At 35.8% G+C, this 20,871-nt stretch overlaps 1 protein-coding gene and 1 long non-coding RNA gene across 3 annotated transcripts in view; both read right to left on the reverse strand.

The window, feature by feature from the left end:
* PTPN12 (protein tyrosine phosphatase non-receptor type 12) overlaps window positions 1–20,865 on the reverse strand; it is an 84,847-nt gene extending 63,982 nt beyond the window's left edge. The window contains exon 1 of the mRNA XM_039849340.1: window positions 20,761–20,865. Within this exon, the coding sequence (XP_039705274.1) occupies window positions 20,761–20,859 (99 nt within the window). The 5' untranslated portion in view covers window positions 20,860–20,865. The remainder of the gene's footprint in view (window positions 1–20,760) is intronic.
* LOC120591712 (uncharacterized) lies at window positions 19,435–20,754 on the reverse strand. 2 transcript variants are annotated; one of them, XR_005649957.1, is made up of 2 exons: window positions 20,248–20,754; window positions 19,435–19,702 (listed from the first exon to the last, which is right to left on the reverse strand). It is a non-coding gene; the product is annotated as an uncharacterized LOC120591712 (long non-coding RNA). The 2 variants fall into 2 exon arrangements; XR_005649958.1 differs by lacking the exon at window positions 20,248–20,754 and adding an exon at window positions 20,075–20,241.
* Window positions 20,866–20,871: the final 6 nt, after the last annotated feature.

The raw sequence follows: 20,871 nt of genomic DNA on the forward strand, positions 1-20,871 counted from the left end.
CGTAACTGAAGACACTTTGTTTTTGATTTGCTTCTTTATTATATTACCTACCACGTCACCAAGGAAAGTTTTCAATCTTTATCATCAGGGGGAAAATGTGTAGAATAAATGGGCCAGATAATATATACATATAAAAATCCCATCAACATATCCTCAGAGATGATGTATATGTGTTTGCCTATGTATACATATACAAATGTAATTTAAACATAATATAATTAATTAGTTAATTAGGCAAGGCAACCCTTGGTTGACCTCACAGATTGCAAGGACCTTGTCAGCTTACAATCCCTTATTTTTTACGCCTGCAGCACCTGGTCTTCCTAGGTAGTCTCCCATCCAAGTACTAACCAGGCTCGACCCTGCTTAGCTTCCAAATATATTAACTTACTGTTTTAAAATTTATATAAGTGATACATGCATATGCTAAAACATTCAAACCATACTGACAAGTTGTGTCATGAATTTCCAAGACCACTCTCAAGTTTGATGATTCACAAGGAAAACTCACAGGACTTACACAGATAGTCATATTCACAGCTATGATTTATTACAACTGAAGGATACAAAGTAAAGGCAGCAAAAGGAGAGGTGCATGAGGCAAAGTCCAGAAGAAACTAGGCACAAGCTTTCAAGAGCCTTCTCAAATGGAGTCACACGGGACCCACTTAATTCCTCCAGCAGTGAGTTGTGACACGACCTGTGAAATGTTGTCTAACAAGACAAACATTAAAGAGTCAGTGCCCAATTTTTTATTGGGGCTGGTCACACAGCTATTCTCGGCCTAGTGCAAACCAAAATTCCAGACTCCCAGAAGGAAAGTAGGTATATGTTCCACATAAACCACATTTGTACTGTAACACTACAGTGAGCCACTCTTACCTCAGAATGATAGATATCCTCCAAAAGACCAAGTTCCTAGACACTAGCCAAGGGCCAATCTTGCAAGCAGGTCTTTCTAAGTATAGAAAAAGTCTCAGCCTTTTTATGTTAACTCTTTTCTGCATACAATTACAAAATAAAAAAGTAACCCTCCCTCCCAAATCCCTCTTCATGTTAAGCCTCCTTGTGGCTAAAAAAGGCCTTCCAAAAAAGACTTCACCAATTTACCTTCTAGCAACAGGTCCAGAATGACAGTTTTTATATTTATAGAGCCTTGCCAAAATTTGCTATTATCAATTTCTAAAATGCCATGATTATCATTTTTTAAATTGTACCAAATTTAGTGGAATCTGGTAGACTCCTCCAAAAGTTAATGTTGGTTATTTGCATTTCTCTGATTATTGGAGAAGTTAGTGATTCATTTACCATTTTATATTGCAAAGGGAAGTCTTAAGTAAAATGGTGTTCCCTTGCATCACTTTTTAAAGTGACAATTCTTAAGTACCAGCTAATTTCTAACAGAATGACACCGTAAGTATGACAATACTTCACTGTCCATTTGACTTCATTAAGCCACACAACACTACTTGTTTAAATCTTAATCCTTAATACGTATCATGGGTACACTGGCAATCTCTGGGATTAAATTGTTATAGAGCATGTCCCCTATAATCAAATAATATTTATCATTTAAATTATTCTGCTGGCTAGAACATCTCGTGAATGAGAAAGACCAAATCTACTTTTACCTGCAGAAAGCTGACTTAGCACTTATCCTAAAAATTCATACAATTTTAACCAATTCCTTGTATGTTGTCTTAATATTTATAAATTCACCAACAGCCCTACTATATTAGTTATTTCTATAACTGTTCTTTTTGACTGCTCTTATTTAGTTAATACTGCTACTAACTGCTATTTCCTAAAGTTTCTTCATGATTCCCATCTGCATTTGTTTGCTCAAAGGGTTCCGTCTAAACTTCACCAATCCTTCTGGGCTCATTCTGAAAGTCTGTTCTTATAAAGTCCATTTTACAACTCTCCTAACAATGTGTGAATTTTCCCTTTTAAGAATCCTCATTGCACAACAATGTGAATGTACTTAACGCCACTGGGCTGTATACTTAAAAAATGTTAAAATGGTAAATTTTGTTATGTACATTTTACTGCAAAAAAAAAAAAAAAAATCCTCATGGTAGTTTGTCCCATGGTATTGTGTTCAGTTTTGCATGTAGGTTGCCTTCATCTTTATTTCCCTACCTCTATTGAAAACTCCCCCAGGAAAGGGGTCATATAAGCCCTACTGCCATTCAGATGAATTTACCAGAAAACGCAGAATATCTCACTCTTTGAAATGAAGCAAACTCACAATAATTCTATATACAACTCACTTGAACTCTGATGTGATTAAGAAATATAGGTGACCATTTAGTATTTGTTTTCACAACTTTATTAGGTGAAAAGGAGCCTCTGTCTTACTTGTACATGCTAAATTAATACTAAAGTCTAGTTTTATGTTTCAATGAAGTTGCTACACTGATAAAGCAGAATTTAAAACCATTAGAAAGGACATTATTTATCAAAATAAACATTAACTAGAATACTAAAGGTATATGAACAGAAATGCTTTGACTGATAAGTTTGCAGAGATGGAGCCACCTTCTCCTCCTACCCCATGATTAAAAATGGTTCACATGTAGCACTTAAAAAAAAAATCTGTGTTAACAGACATGGGACATTAACATGTCCATTCCATAATCAACTATAAGGCAAAAGATTCTGGCAAATAGTTGATAGCCAGTAGAAATGTTAACTTCTATGGTATCAGGCAACCACTTATTCCAAGGGTTCTGTCCATCAGTGTGTGTCTCTGTCTGTCTCTCTGTCTCTCTGTCTCTCTCTCTCTCTCTCTCTCTCTCTGTCTCAAGTTAGGAATAGCTAGCTTCTGGTGCCCATAATGACTACACTGAAAGAGGCAACAAAATGTAATAGTTAATAGCATAGGTTTTATAGTCAAAATAGTTCTGCCACTACCAACGTGACCTTGTGCAAGTCTAGTTTCCTCATCTGTCAAAATATGACTTGGATTAGTCTGTGGATCCAATGTAAAGGGCCTGGTGACATTCCTCACAGAGTTTATTATATAAACAAGGTATACAGCATTATATATACACACCATTATTTGTGTTGTCTGTGAAACATACTTTGTAAGCAACTACAATACTTAATTTACTTAACAAGATTTACAAAGCACCTCTCATATGGCCATTGGCTAGGTTTCTAAAAATATAAAGACAAGACAGATCCAGGCCACTGGATTTCTGAATCTCTGACTGCTAGAAATAAAGACCTCACAACCCAGTAATAGAAACAGAAAATAAATATAGAAAATGTAAACATGTAAACAAACTCAATTTATTTCATCAACAGTTTTCTGCCATGTCATATGCTACTATTTAATGATTACCACTCCCATCTTAGCCAGAATGATGCACCTTAAATGGGAAAAGTTCTGTATAGTACTATCAGAGGTCTACCACCCCCAAGGCCTCCACCAAGCTGAAGAACAATTGTGGTACCTGTTTCCTCATCTATAAAATGAACAAAAATATCTTGCTCAATAGGTTGTAGTGTGAAGTATGGGAGTTCATTAAACACAAACTAGCACCAACTAAACACTTTTAAGGTTTTTCAATCATTTCCTTGATTCCATAATCTCAGAGCTTTAAGCCAGGTCTGGTTGCAGTAGATGACCATTTTGTTTTAGAAGTTGAGTACAAGGCAAACAGCGCACAAGGGTGGCAGCACAGAGGGCAGAAATGGGAGAAGAGATCCAAGGTTAAGAGAGGAGAGAATGATAAACCAAATCAATAGATTAGCATTTTGACCTGTCCTCATTCCCTTCCCCAAGTTCTCATTTCTCTAAAACAACCACTGCAGGTTTACCTTTCAGGGCAACGCATATAGGACAGGAATTCATGGACAAGGGTAATTATTCTTACCTACTAACAACTGCCTAAAACTCTCTAGTATCTTCCATTTTACAAAAAAAAAAAAAAAAAAAAAAATGCAAATCTATCCTATCCTTTTCTCAGTACTTTTGAAAAGTCATTCATAATTTCTATTGCCAAATCCAGGTTTAAATCCAAATTCTCTTTGAAACTCCTCAATCCATTTGGCCTCTATACTACCCTTCACGTTCTGCTATCTCTCTAGCACTGAGAGTTTACCATCAAGCAGACACTTAAGTGTTCCTAATGTTCTGTAATCCTGTTATTGAGCACATATTCCTTTTTTCAGAAATCTAATATTCTTTCCTGAGTTCAAATCATCACCTATAACCACCTCCCAAATTAAAGACCTATAGAGCCAAACATGACACTGGCCTGAAATCTAAATTCAACTCAAATTCAGTATATTTAATATTGAACTTAATTGGTACCCAACTCTTCAAACCCATCTTTCCTATCTCATTACTAGCACTTAAGTGTCCTAGTTAGCTTGGATAAAATTTCCTCACCCTCCAATATTACCAAGTTTTGTGAATGCTACCAAATTCATACCTTTTCTTTCTATTCATTGTCATTGTCTTCAGGCCCTCCTGCTTGTACTGGAATAGCTTTTGGTCCTTACTTCTCTACAGTTTATTCTCCACACAGCAGCCAAGGTGATCCTGCTAAAAGGTAAGCTAACATATCATTCTTAAGAGTAAAACCCAAAAGGCTTTTGTTTTGCTTAGAGTAAAAGATGAAGTCCTTACAAATACCTATAAGAACCTAGATGGTCTGCTCTAACTCCCAACCCCACTGCAAATCTATTACTGCCTCATTCATTCTGCTCAAGCACGCTGGCTCCCTTGATATTCCTTCAACACACTCTTAACTTAGATCCTTGGGCATTTAAAATTCTATCAGTCTGCAATGTTTTTCTTACAGATAAATGCATGGCTCATTCTCTCACTTTTTCAAGTCCTGGTTCAATGTCTTAACCATCCTATGTAATAACAGTATCCCCTATACCTGACGTATGGTAGACCGATCATATTAATACCCTAGTTTTCAACCTTCTCTGTATTAAAACTGCATGTGACTTTGTAGTTCTTCTGACTTAAAAGATGGAATCTATTTTCCCATCCTTGTAATTGAGGTGGTGTTATAACCTACTTTGGCCAACAGAATGTGATAAAAGTGAGTGTGCCAGTTCTAAGCCTAAATTGGCCTTGCATATATTCCCCTCACTTGCACCTCTGCCACAGCCAAGAGAATGTGCAAGGTAGCCAGTTGGGGAATGAGAAACATGTGGAGCAGAGACAAGCAATCCCAGCCATAACCAGGCTAGATGTGCTGATAGCCAGCTAACCCCCAGAAAAGAATAAACCCAGTCAGGATCAGCAAAGCTACCTAGATGACAACCAAAACATGAAAAAATATTTATTATTATATGCCACTAAGGTTTTGTGGTTGTTATACAACATTACTGTGATAATTGATACACACTACTACTTTTTTTCCTTCCTATTTTATTCTTCTCCATAGCATTTAATATCTGATCTAGTATATATTTACTTGTTTATTAGGTTATTCTCTTTACTCTTGCCAATAAAATGTTAAACTCCATGAGGATTTGCAGTCTTTAGGGTCTAGGATAATGCCTGGCACATAGTAGGCATTCGGTAAATATTAAATAAGTAAATAAATATAACCAAGCATGATAATTTAGTAAATCAGTTGGATCTATGTATCTGTGTTAGATATCGTTTCAATCTATGGAAGCCATTAAACTCAGAACCAGTCTTTTGAATCACTATTTCACAGTTTCACAGTGTTAAAATCATGATTTTTTACAAAATATTATCATTTTACTGAGCAAATTATGCTTTATGTGCCATTAGTAAATAATTTAAAATTTAGGAACATTATTTACACAGGATTTATCTCATCCTACTCTAATTTTGGTGTATATTTAATAATAATAAATTGTAGCATGGTAGCGCAAGTATATAATTTATAAATTAATGAAACTATATCAAGAAGGTACACGCTCAGAAGTTTTTACCATGATCAAAAGTTTGGAGAGCACTGGTTTGGAGATCAAAAGTCAAAACTCCCAAGTTACTATCAATGATATCTTTAGATAATAAAATATACTATACAGATTATTTTTTTCTCTATCACCAAAGAGGTCCAAATGTGCAAAAGAGCAAGAGGTTGCTTTTTCCTCTCGTATTTATTTTACTTCTCATGTAATATCCTCAATCATTCTTCTTTCCAATCATTTATTTAGGATAACATTTGACAGTACACTATGTCCTTGATTCATATTATTACTAATTCTCAAACTGCAAAATATTCCTGTTTTATGGATGAGGAAATCAAAGTTGAGAGTAGCTTAAATAACTTACTCAAAATTACAGAGATAGTAAATAATGGCTAGGTCTATTCCAGATATAACTGTTGTGATCTACATCAACTGGAGTATCCAATATAACACTAGACACTCACATCACTAAAATCAAATGTATCACAGAGATGTGCTACTTCTGTCTGGTCCTTTTTTTCCCGCCATCTACATATTCTTTCCTTAACCATCTATAATTAAAATTCCCTCCTACTAGCATCAAAGATTATTTTTCTTCCCTCTTCTAACTACAACATATCTTAAAGATAAAGTAGTAACAGTTTATATATCTATTCAATCCATGTTCTATTTTAAAATAAATTTTTCTAAATCTTCTTAATAAGGAAAATAATAAATGAGGCGATCATTCTGGAACATATTTGAACACATTAGATATGGCATAAACAATATACGATTTGCAAAGAATATATAGTTTATAAACAATATAAAAACTGGCATATAACAAAGCAACCACTGAAAATTAAATGTATTGGTTACATATTCTATACTCTAGACTAAGTTGCATTTTAAAATACTTTAAAAATAATCTGCCATCTATCACAAGAATTTAAGGCATGAGAAAATACCAATACTTTATTATTCTTTGAAACTCTTAAGCAGCAGTAGAATAATCCATGTCACTACAGTCAATATTACAAGATTATATTCTTTATTTCTAAATATTCCAGTATTCAATTATATTTTCCTTAGGTCCTAAGAGCATCAAAAAGTATGCTACATCTGAGCCAATAATAGAGACTAAAAAAGGCAGGTAAAAAACCGGGTATAAATGATGCTTCAACATCAAGGGTAGAAAGGACTTAGAAAAAAGAAGATAGTCAACAGTGTTGAATGCTAAAGAAGAATCAAGAAAGATACAAACTACTATAAAGTATCTCTTAAATATGTATAGATCTAAGCCAAGCACAGTAAATTAGGTTTCAGCAAAATGGTAGAGAGAGCCAGGTTAAAGGAATAAAGAAGGGACTGAGGAAGTAGAGCTAGCCAATGCCTATACCTAATTACTCATTTACGAAAGCTTCCTTTTAAGCCTTCATTTTATCTTTAATAATTCCTCTCAATGTTGATTTTCACAAAAAAAATTTTGTTTCTAGCTTTTGAACTATTAAAACTCGTCCTCTTTACTTTTCCATAAAATGTAAAAACCAAAGCATCTAGTATATTAAAGACTAGTACATTTCTCTCACTTTAACAATTTTCTAACTGAATTATAAAGTAATTAAAAAATAAACCTTTTTATTTTGTGCAACATCTAATAATGCCAGTGAAAGGTTTTAAAGGTAAATATTTAAACATATTCAATTACTTTAGCTGCAAGTCCTATTATTGATATCTACCTACTATATGTTCCTCCTTGGCATTTAAATATAATCTATTTACAGTTATTAGAAGAATTACAAACGAGGCAAAATTACAGGAAATTTCTAAATTACACAGTAGTATTTTAAATCCACAGATGTGGAGGCCCAATTGTAGTTATACATGGATTTTCAACTGCTCAGGGGTGTCTGTATCAAGGGTCAGCTGTACATGCTGATCTATTTCTAACACCAACTTTCTATGCACATTAACAAATCTTAGGCACAAATAGGCCACTGGACAAACTAGAGAAAGATAAAAAGACAAATAGAGATGCACAGGGAGGTATAAAGGCAGGCAGATAGATACACAGCAGAGACAGGTACACTGACAACCAGGCAAACACAACATTATTGTACTTAAATTAATGTAAAATTTATTGTGAAGAAAATACATTAGTCTTTCAGATAGTGACAAATTTCGGAAATACAGTCAGGGAATAAATAAAGAATGACTAGATATAATACTTTGATAAAATTGTTCTTTAGAATATTTCCTTAAAAGAGGTAATGGTCTGGTTACGTATTTACATACTAAAAAATTACAACTTAATCTTATGTACCATAAACATGCAGTTTACAGATTATCTTAATTTTATAGTTTCCACACAGAAACCTTAAAAGTTTGTCTGATGTTTAACATGTACCGTAATGTGAAATAATGCTCTTCCAGAGCCATAAGAATGTTCTCTCAATAAGGGCTCTTTATGCTTCTTTTTTCGTTTTCTAAAAGAAGGTGGGTAGAATTTATTTGAGGCTGAAACCTTAAAAAATTGCTTTTCATTTTTTTCTTCAAGAATTTTTGTGCTAGATATACTTTGCCTGCCTGCCTATTTAGTGAACTATCCCGCTCCTTCCCTAAGAGAAGTCCCTTTCATAAACATCTGAATAAGGTCTCCACTTTGGTCAACAACATACATTTATCCTACAATACCCACCTCACTGGCAAGTTGATTGGTTCTTTCAGGAATGTGAAAGTAAGATACAGCAACTCTAGTCATTCTGAGCTCTCCCTAAACCAGGGGTCTTTAACTCCCAGGCCACGATGGTACCTGTTAAGAACCGGGATGCACATCAGGAGGTGAGCGGCTGGCGAGAAAGGTGAGCAAGCAGAGCTTCATCTGCAGCTCCCCAGCACTAGCATCACCGCCTCAGCTCCACCTCAGATAATTAGGCATTAGATTCTCATAAGAGTACTGGTCCCTGGTGCCAAAAAGGTTGGGGACCGCTGTGATAAACTGAATAAAGTGAAAGAGTGAGGCTGGTCACCATAGGAATGCCTTTATTCAGCACATGTAGCCCCCCAAACACTGAAGGTCAAAATGCTGAGGTAAGAGTAAAGCAGGTGTACAAGAAGCAAAGGCAAGTATCCAAGAAACCCTAGATCCAAGAAACCCTAGAGAGACAGAGAAACCAATAAATACAGAGAACCATAAAAAGACAGAGGAGCTGAAATGAAGAGTCACCTAGGTTATGGATGACTGACTCTCCATTTCTTGGTCCCTGTCTTTCAAGGAGCACAAGGGCAGTATTCCATTGTGAAAAAGTCTTTTTTTCACTTAAGCTAGCTTGGAAGTAGGTTGCAAACAAAAATCTACACCAACAAATAATTTTTCTGTAATCTTCAGGACATTTATGTCCCCCTTTTCTCTCTTTTCCTAAATACTAAGAATGTAACTGTTGGCTTAGGCACCATCATGTCATAGAAAAGGGATGTGCTTTGACAACTTGGGGCAAAGCTAGCTCTGCCAACTTCTAACTGTAAAACCTGTAACAAGCTCCTTAATTTCTAAACAGCTTTAATTTTTTTTTTTAAAACAAACTTATGAGTAAATCCATTGCACACAATGTGAGAAAAAGGTGTCCAGAAAAGCTATACTCCACATTTTGGTAGATGGGATATAAAACTCCTTTCTTTGCCTTTCCTACTTTGGTTTTGGTTCCAAATGTATAGTCTCAAAACCTCTAAGGGTCATCTCCTGGAACACTAAAATTTGCTGAAAATTCAAACTAAGCAAGAGTCCCAGCATTATAAATATTTCCTAGGTCCTAAAGACTTTTCTTAAATGTAATTTTTAGATAGCGCTTTTAACAGAAGCCAATAAAAAACAATGATCTAACCATTTAAGAACTCTATTAACAGAGAGAACTACTTTATCTATCTGGGATAAAGTAAGATTACCAGATTTAAAAACACTGACCATGTGGCTTGAACTATATTTTTAAAAGATCGTTTATGCCAACCAAACTGTAAGGCTAAGCAACTATGCCACAATAATGAGACATCAAAACACTTATCAAAACATTCAGGAGTGTAGAGGCCAATTTCATATTCATCTCATACTCAGCATGTAAGCTGTTCTCCCTTATGGAACTCACTCCTATTACGTGGGTATATGGATTTGCTTATTTTATACACTGCCGCCTTGCTCCTTTCATCTAAAACCCACAGTTCTTATCATCTCTGTCTTTGCAAATGCTGTTTGTTTGCAATATCTGAGATGCCTGTTATCCTAATCCACCTGACAAACTCTTACTTTAAGAAGTCAGCTCAAATGGGGCCTCTTTGCTGAAACTGTCCATGATCTATCTATTCAGGCTGATTTAGGCTCTCTTTTGCCTCTATGGTTTAAGTCTTAAATATACTTCCATTAGAGCTAATATGACATTTTTAATTACTACTTAGTACTTCCTACGTACTATGTTAGGAGCTTTACATACATTATCATCTTGATCTCGGTCCTTCCTGATAGATATTATATTCCCAATTTTCCAAGATAACTTGTTTATATCATAGTAGGGCCAGAATAGAAATTACTAACTATACGCTTCCAAAGCTCATTATCTTTCTACTAGTCTAGAGGTACTAATGTTTTTGGAATTCAAGTCCCTTGAGATCCAAAAGCTATGAATCTTCCCCACTCCACTCCACCCCAATGGGCTTACACACAAAATATTATGTATAAACAGAAACAGTTCATAGACTGGCACTGAAGCCAATCCACTGTCCCCAGGAAAACTTTCTGCTGCTTCTTACATGTCTGTTCACAGTAGGTAAACCTCTTGAGGAAAACAACTGTCATATTTTCAATTGCCAATTCTAAACAGAGTACCTCGGCCATAGTGGGCACTCAATGATAATATTTTGTATGAATGATAGATGACAAACCAAGAATGACAGGGACACATTTTTGTATTCTTTTACAGACTACCAAGGTAGCTACTCAAATGTTAAATAGTTTTTCAAATGCAGATTACATTTTAAAAAGTTATTACAGGAAATGTAAAAATTAGCATAAATTCCAAAGCCTGAGATTAACATGATCCACATTCCATAATCCCCAGGAATAAGTTTTAGAGAGTAACTACATATATCTGCCATAAGCCAGTTCACAGACACTACAATATTGTACAAATGGAAACAACATTTTTGTGTGATTTCGGAGGGAAAGAGATAATTGTCAAGGCTTGACTGCATGAATCTAAAAATTTTAAATACCACAGGAACTATAGAAAGCTGGGAGAGGAGATCAACTCCTACTTAGAAGAGACGAGTGGTTTAGTACTGCTTATCACTGAACTTGCCTTAGCATGTCTTCAACACAAATCTAATTAAAGGCTTTTCCTCATGGTATTAAAAATCAAATTTTACAATGGAGAACAAGCGCTTTAAGATAAACAGGCTAAAATATTTATTCTAGAAAGCAAAAATTAATTACATTTTTGCTTTGAGTACTTGGTGAATGCAGCAAAATCGTTCTAAATTTTTAGTGTTCTGATATTCAAAGTACTGGTTTATAAAACAGAAAAGTTTTCCAAGAAAGGGAAAAAGTATGTTCAACAGTACAACCACAGACAAGCAAGATTTAATTCATTCAGTGGATATGCTCAAGGACAAGAAATAGCTTATTCCAAAGAGAAGAGGGTGAAATTCTGCAGAGTACAGGAGTTTAACATTGGAAACGTAATGTGAGACTGTTGAAAGGGCTTTGGAATGCCAGGCTAAGGAGTATAGACTTTATCCTAGTGGCCTGTGATTCTAAACTAGGGCAAAACTTATAAAATTGAGGTTGCAGAAGAAAGGAAAATTAGGAAGACAGACAAGCATATAATTAGTTTGAAAAAAAGCAGAGCTTGGATTTGATGCATTGGCATTTAAAGTCCAATAATTTTAATGGTTGTCCAAGGGAGCCTTGAGGTTTTTAAATATACATATTGATAATAAAAATAAAACCATGTTTCCAATATGGTCCTATATGAATGTATTAAAGAAAACACAGAACTGAGCAGCAACGCTAGGACTCAAACACAGACTCAAACACACATCTCCTGACTTTTAAACCAGTATGCTTTCCTTCATCCCACAGATGCCAACGCTTGAAAGCAGTATTTTAGGAAAGTGAGTATGATATATGGAATGGACTGAAAAAGGCAAGAAACTAAAGGCAAGAAGAAAACAACGGCTACTGCTGTAATTGCTCCCCAAATACCCACAAGTTATAAGATACTACTATTTTTGAAAAGACGCCAGTGACAGTATATCTGGATTTTATTAATGCAATCTAAAACCAAAAGTTAAAAGTAGACATTTTATTAAAAGTAACATTCTAAAATAATGTCCCAAAAATACGATTTGAGGGGTGGGGGATACTTTAAGTAGTTTCCTAAATTTTTATGCACACCAACCAACATACGGAGAAAAACATTTACTGAACTACTTTTCATATTTTTGTAAAAGATATTACAATTAATAAACATCGTATTTATTTAAAGGTTTTATTGAATTCAGTCTAATATTTTATGTTGTATTTTCTTTTTCAGTAGATACTGAAAATATAATCAGTGTGTAAGCACACCTGTATGCATAGAACTGGTTAAAGCAGTTCTCACACTGGTCTAAGAGACAAGCCCCCTGGACCATTTGAGGAATCTACCTGAAGAATAAATCTGTCTTACAGCATTAAGCTCGCTATGATTTCTACTCATGCCATGGCCATGAATGCCTATTAAATGCCAGGCACTATATTAAGCAATGCGGATACAGTGATAATGAAGTCCCAGTCTCTACCCGTGGAGGCTTTCAGTCTGGGAAGTCAGAAATGTACGTTTATGAATCTTATGAAATGAGTGCTATAGAAACACGTAAGTATTTAACATAGAAACAACAAAAAATAAATCTATTTAAATGTTAACTAAAGTCTCACTTTCAGTTTCAACTTTTCAAAAATCTTTTTTAAACTGTCAAATATTGAAGGGAAAAAACACTCACAATAGTCTAAAAGTAAATACAGTAAAAAATTCCTTAAAATTAACACTTGAGGTAGATTTTTAGTGTGCTATTTCAGTGAGCCATGTCTGCAGAATTACTTAAAAGTTCTCTTCTATTTGTTAGTTAGAACATAAATGTTTGAGTGGACACCCATCCAAGGATGGATAAGAAACTCTTAACTAAACCAGTAGCACTGGGAAAGCACTAAGATTAGCACAAATGCAAAGACTGGAAAATATTTCCCATTGCTCCAGTTTTGAAAGACACATGAGGCATACAGAACCATTTACATAAACTAAGATATTTTACAAACCTACAAGCCAACCATAAGATACCACTTCACACTCCCTAAGATGGCTATCAAAAAGACAGACAGCAACAGTGCTGATGAAGATGCGGAGACATTGGTAAAAATATAAAATGTGCATTCTCTTGGTGGGGATGTAAAATGTACAGCTTTAAATAAAGTCTGGCAGTTCCTCAAAATGTTAAACATAGAATTACCATGTTACCCAGTAATTCTACTCCTAGGTATATACTCAAGGCAATTGAAAACATATAGATCCTAACAAAAACTTATTTACAAATGTTCAGTGTTATTGATAATACAAAATACGACTATTACATTTTATGCGTTATTGTAGAATACTAAATATTCTAGAAAGTATAAACTCAAATGTTTATCAACAAATGAATGGATAAACAAAATGTGGTATATCCATACAATATTATTGTCATAAAAAGAAATGAAGTATTTCTGATCCATACAACATGGATAAACCTTGAAAACATGATAAGTCAAAGAAGTCACATCACATACTGTATGATATAATTTAATAATTTATATGATGTGTTCAGAAGAAGCAAATCTATGGAGACAGAAGATAGATTAGCGGTTGCATAGGTCTGGGGAGAGGAGTGATAAAAATTGACTGTGGGGCTGGTTGTAAAATATTGTGAATATACTAAAAATAAATCGTACAGCTTGAATGAATTTTATGGTAGGTGAATTATATCTCAATAGAGCTGTTATTAATTTTTAAAACACCTAAAAACAATAGTAAACAGTTTAACAATGAAAATTTTTATACTTTTCTATGCAGTATAAGAGCTTGCCAGGCTTCCAGTCTTTCCTCCCCTCCTGTTTTCTAACATTTCAAATCCAAATTTTCAAAAAGAAATAAATAAATAAAATTCAGAGGTCTTATATAACAAAAAGGCAAATTCTTATCTTAAAAAAATTTTTTTTAATTTTTTAAATTTTTCTATTACAGTTGAGATACGCTATATTAGTTTCAGGTGTATCTTGTTATCTTTCAAAATTATATTTAAACAGAAATCATTTCACAAACAAGGATATACATATAGATAAGAATTTATGGAAAATATTGTCTCTATTTTACCTTTTTTTTAAAAAAAAAAAGCAGAGGGTGGGAGGGGAGCTCTCCTTCAATCTGGGTCTTCCTCTAGTTTCTGCCATCTACTTTCAGAATGATAAAGGAAATGGAAGGAATTTATACCCATTTCGCCTATTTTCTACTCGACCCATTATAATCTGGCTTGTTCCCAGACCCCAACCCAAAACTGCTTTTTCTAGTCAACAAATCACTCCTAGTTGGCAAACAGAATGGGTACTTTCTCAACCTCACCTTACCGGTCCTCCCAGAATTATGACTTAGGTAACTACTCCTTTCCTGAAACTCTCCCAGGCTTTTTTGACATCCTTTGGGTTCCCATCCCTTCTCTTTGACCACACCTTCTCAGGAACAATCACCAGTACTTCCTTTTAGGGCTGCTCTTTAAATACTGATGCTCTTCAACCCAAAGCTGGACACTCTATATACTCATCTGAATACGCTCATTCACTCCCATGCTTTCAATTACCTCTTACATGCTCATACGATGACTCCTAAATCTTTAACTCTATTTTGCTCTCTTGAGCTCTACGTTTCTCCTAGATGTCTCATAGGTACCTCAGTTTCAACAAGTCTAAAATAAACTCATTTTCTTCCACATTGAAATTTTCCCCCTCCATTTTTTTCTTGTCATCCTCTACTCGTTACTCCTTTATTCCTTATTTACCAAATGGTACCTTCTAACTTCAGTGATAGCATACCATGCTAGAAACCTTGGAGTCATACTACAATACTCCTTTCTCCTTTACTACCCATTGAGGCTTCTTTCTTAATCCTTATCATATTCTTCATAAGCTCTGTCTAGTTTGGTTCAGATCCTCATCTAACTTCTTAAATTTCAACAGCTTCCAAAATACTCTTCCTCACCTGCTAATCCATCTTTCATACTGGCATTAGAATCAACTTTCTACAACACAAATCTGTCAAATGACTGCTTAACTTTCTTAAAACAGGAAGTGGCTCTCCAGAGATTCATAGTAATGATTCTCAGCTTTTCTACCAGAATTTGAATAACTGAAGACTCATAGTAAAGCAGACTGGGGCAAGAAGAGGAGGTGGAGTGCAGTGGAGTGCTGGCAGCTAGCATGTCTATTTTCTTAACACCTGCCCACTTTCGCTGTGAATCTAAGAGCTATAGTGTAGAACTGTTCAAAATTACTATTACTGATCTATAGAATAAAATATAACATAGATGCAAAAACAATCTAACCCCTACCTACCTTTCTCAGCATCATCTTTAGCCTTTACCATGAATTACTTCACTGGTTCTCAAAGTATGGTTCAGAGACAGCCCATTCCCAGACCATTTCAGAGAGCCCATAAGGTCAAAGCTCTTTTCCTAACAATATAAAGTTATATTTCCTCATCTGTAAATATGAGAATGCATAGACTTTAGTACATTAATTTTTTTTATCATTTTCATCCTCTTTGGAGTGGTACAGTGGAATTTTCTAAAGGGTACATGACACTTGATACTGTGTGAAATGTAACGCTGCAACATTATGAATGTATCAGGTATGAGAATCCAGCTCCTTTCTATTAAGCCAACATTAAAAAAATTGCAAAAATATAAAAATGCTTCTTCTATTTGTTTTGAATAATTACTTGGCATAAAATACAGTATACAGGTTAATATGGAATGGGTTTATTATCATTATTTTAAAGTGAATTATTTTTTAAAATGTTTTAATTTCTAATACAGTAAATAAACAAAAGCTCTTTGGGAGTCTCAACAATTTTTAAGTGTGTAAAGGACTGCTGAGACCAAAAAGTATGAGAACTGCTGCATGAGTTACAGCAGATTATCTACCTCTCCCTAAACATATTCAACTTTAAAACCTCTATCCCTTTTGTACAGTGATGCGTCTTCCTCCACTAGCCTAGTTAGTCTTAGCCAGGTCCTTAAGGACCCTCAGATGCATCCTGGAGAGAAATGATAAAAAGAACAGGTTCTGAAGTCAGGCAAGACACTTAACTTCTCAGAGTGTGTTGCTTCATCTGTGAAATACAGGTTAAATCTATCTTATAAAATGTTGATATGTTAAATAAGAGAGTGTAAAACATCTGGTAGTGTTTAGCACAGAGATGAAAAATGTTAATTTCCTTTCTACTGAAAATAATTTATAAAACTACTAACATTACTGTAGTAAAATAAAAAACAATATAACAATTGTTTAATCATAACAAAGCAAGCAAACTGGTTGTTTTGAGTAGTTCTGTCAGGATTACTATTTGTACAACAAATGGTTTTATAGACTAAAGCCCTTCAAATCCATAACTTCTATGGTAGTTCTGTGGTTACCTCTGATTGACAAATTAAGTTCAGATTAATTTAAAATATCAGCTATTTTAAACAGCATTTTAATATAGGATGGTTTAGTATTATACATCTGTTTAGCCTTAGAAAAATGTCCATAAATCCTCTCCTTCCAATGTTTCACAAAATTAAGTTCTATAATTCACATCTCTGCTGCATCCTGTTTTTTAAATACTCCACTGAGCATACTTATTAATTTTTTTTCACCTTCATAAGTGGAGAGAGAACTAGTTATTGAGCTGAAACTGCCATATCTGCTTGTAGCTTAACTGTCATCTTTGATGATTTTTTTATATACAAATGTCTAAAGCCCATTAGATAACCTTTAGCCTGATTAGAATAAATTTACTGGTTTCAACACTTTAGACATGATAAAGCTTTAAAAAGCAAAAGAAAATAACTAAAAATGAAGCCCAGATACCTTTCCTTCTAACTCTATAGTAATCTGTAACTAAATACATATAGATACGAGGATATACAGACCTCAGTGCAATAAATTGTTAGATGATGACTAAATATCAGTTCAGTCCTGTAGAGTAGGTATTTTTCTTCTTTTAAAGATGAAGGAACTCAATTATCTCGTTTTCTGTTAAGTGGCCCGTCCAAGGTCAGAGAGCTAGCCAATGGCAGTGAAGGGAGTAAAACCCAGGTCTGTCAAACATGAACGTGCACCACCCTACCTTATACATTTACTTGTCATAATTGTTTCCTGCTATCTTGTAAAGAAGACTAAAAGTCTAAATAGTTGATATCAAGTTCTGGAAATGCCACAAATTAGCTGTTTAACCTTTGATATTGTAAGCAATCATTTCAGCCCCATAGTATACGCCATCACAATACCTTAGTTTTCTCCTCTTTAAGAGGATGAGAGGACAACAGGCCAAAGCGAACAATAGACAACTCATAGAATAGTTAATGACAGATGGAAAAATTTCTACCCTTACTAGTCATCAAGAAATTCAAACTAAAACAAGATGGCATTTTTCAACCATCAAATTATCAAAGATCAAGATATTTTATGAACATTCTGTATTACTGACACGACTTCTTCAAAAAGTTATTTATAAACATGTATTAAATGTTTATATCCTTTTACCTAGTACTTCCACTACTGGAAGATAACTTACGCAATAATCTAAAATAAAGAAGTTTTATGCATAAATGTTCATTACAAAATTATGATATTTAATAGCAGCAAATGGTCTAAATATTCAACCACAAGGAAACGGTTAAGATAAGTGAAATATTTTGGAACCACTTAAAACCATTTTTACAAACGAAAAACTCATCAAAATGTTAAGGTAAAAAAAAATACCAAGAATAAAAAATGGTATATGTAGTATGGTCACAGAGAAGCATTAAAAACATTAACAGGCTAATATAATATCGTATGTCAACTGTACTTTAATAAATATATATTTTTAAAAGGCACTGATCTAGATTATAGATTCATGGCCAAAACAAGATATAAACTAGTTTATATAGGTCAAATCTATTTGCATAAATAAAAATTTTATATAGATATAAAAAAACAAAAAACATTAACAAAGACAGCGTTTGGGTGATGAGACTATGAGAAGTCTGGATAGAATAATGGAAAGAGCACAGTTTCAATGCCCATCCGACTTTCCTAAGGGTAAGGCATCATTAGTTATTATTCCATAATTTCTAAATTTGAAATGAACATTACTTTATAGTCAAATAAGGTTATGATAGCTAGATTATCTCTAAGGCTCAGTTCCGAAATGCTAACATTTAAAAATGCATTTTTACTACACATCAGAATTTAAGAATAACAGAATAGTTAGATAATCTTCTATCCTCTTTTATGGCAGAAGGCAGTTTCCCTCCAGTCACAGGAAAAAGCGGCACCAACTAAGCAGCCTTAATTATAGCTACTGCTTATCAAGTCACAGAATTAAAAAAGGCAAGCACTATAAAAGAATGGCCTTAGTCATCAAATCTCAAATGCAGAATCACCTAGCTAGCTATCCCTGGGTATTACGGAAGAAAAAAAAGGAAATTCATTTAGTCCTTGAGAAATGAAATCTCCAATAGGAATCCCTGACTCATCCTTAAAGCATGAACCCCCAAGGCTACTTCCTCTGTATAGGAGTTCAGAGACTGGGCACCTGTCCTGATGTCCTGCATCACCAAACAATGCTCTTTCCTGACAGGATATGTCCAGGGATAACAAGATGACTGGCATGCAAAAAAGTGACCACAGACCACACCACCTATCCTTCCTTCTATAACCAAAATAAGACTGCAAAAAAATTGGTTTTAAACATTTTTAAAAATTCTAAGCAATTTACTTCTATTTTTGCTACAGTAGTAAAAAGGAGACTGCATGCATTATTGTGACACTATTCAAAGAAACCAACACAATCAAAATTCTCAGTAATTAAGGAAAATGTTCTCTTTTTTTATCCTCAGATCAAAAGATAATTTTTCAAAAATACGAAGGCTAAATATCGAGGAAAATGCTTGAAATAACGCATAGATTATTTAATCTATATTTTCCGGTCTTCAAAAGACATTAACAAAATCTTAATCCTATCCTCTATTATGGTCTAGAAAGGCGGGAATCGCAAAGCTCAACGATAAAACTGTGGATCTATTTTATAAGCTGTTAATTTTAACACTAAAGCTTTACTAGACCGAAGTCTCTTTAAAATGTGAAAAAGTATTTCAGTACTAATAGTCATTTCACCTGCACCTTGTAAACAATTAAGCTGTACTTTTAAACAAAAACTAGACAAGGTTTGCGGCTCATTCATTTTTGTATACATTTACTGTGTATTATTTTTACAATTGAGAATTTCGGGTTGATTATTCTTGGAGGTGTACCTTGCCCAGGAGCAAAATTTTTCCTAGTTTATTTCCCATTCCCAAATCCCGCCAAGGCTAAGGAGCAACCACTTCCCAAAGTCCCACTTCCTTTTCCATTCCTCAGACCTCCAGGGTTTCCAACGCCCCAGTCTTGCGCAATATCCGTAGGAGCAGCCGCCGTAACCACCGCCTCTTAAGCCGGGAAACAACCCTAAAGGGAACATTGTCCAACAGAAAAATAACAATGTAGGAAGTCGACTTCTGGTCCCACGCCTTCGGATCTGACCCCCTCATAGTGATGTATCTAAAGCAATTTCACGAACTAGACTTTTAACCTCCTCTCCAGCCCGCCTGCACAAGCAGAGGGCGGAAAGGGAGGGGGGAAGGCTGCGAAGGTTATCTCCCAGTTCAGGGCTTCGGCCCTCATCGTCGCCTCCGCCCCACCAGGACTATTGTTCCCAAGTTCCCCACCCCCACCCCGGATAGGAAGTGATAGTCACATCCCCTCCGCCTTCAGCAATATCCCCTAGGGAGTCCGAAGTAGGTTTCCTTCAGGATAACCCTCCTCCACACATACACTTACCCCCTCAACCTAGTCACTTTGACCCCCAATACTATCTCCAAGCTGGGTCTCAGGAAACAAGAGACAGGACACGGGTAAATGGAAATGAAGCAAACCACAAGATTCCTTAGGGACAATTATTTCCCAGGCGTTTGAGATAACAATTGCGAACCCAGAAACGGCAGAAGTCCTACCTTGCCCACTTCTGAGGCCAGCTTGAGCAAAGAGGCCTCATGAGTTAATGCCAACCTCAACACCCCCGTTCCTCCGTCAGCAGCGATCCGCTCTCCTCCCTGGGCAGACACCCTGCCTAGACCTTCTCAGGAGGGGCAGGTTGGATGGGGAGGTGAGAAGACACGAGCCCCGGCCTGAACGTCAGCCGCCTCTGGATCCCAGACCGAGAAACAATAGGTGGTCGCCGGCGGCTGTGCTGACTGCCGACTCGGCCCAGTGGCGGCTCCCTTTGCGCCCCGAGCGCCGCAGAGGGGGCCGCAAACACGGGAGGAGGGGAAAGGAGGCCAAGGGGCGGGGGCGGTCTCACCTCCCGCCGGCCTCCGAGACCACCCGGCCTTTGGGGTTGGTGAGCGCCCCCTCCGCCCCTCTCCTCACTGCGGTACACAAAGCGCTGGCGGTCCGGGCCGGCTGGGTGAGGCGGCGGTGGGCTCCTGTGCCGGCGAGAGGAGGGGACAACCAGGGGAAGGACTCACCATGAAGTCCCGGGCGAAGTTGTCCTCTCCATTGTGGTCTGGACTCTTCATGGCCTGGACCCGCTGGATGAATTTCCTCAGGATCTCCACTTGCTCCATCCTCCCGCGTCC

This window comes from Pteropus medius, unplaced genomic scaffold (genome assembly GCF_902729225.1).
Source record: "Pteropus medius unplaced genomic scaffold, Ma_sr-lr_union100, whole genome shotgun sequence".
Taxonomy (NCBI): Eukaryota; Metazoa; Chordata; class Mammalia; order Chiroptera; family Pteropodidae; genus Pteropus; species Pteropus medius.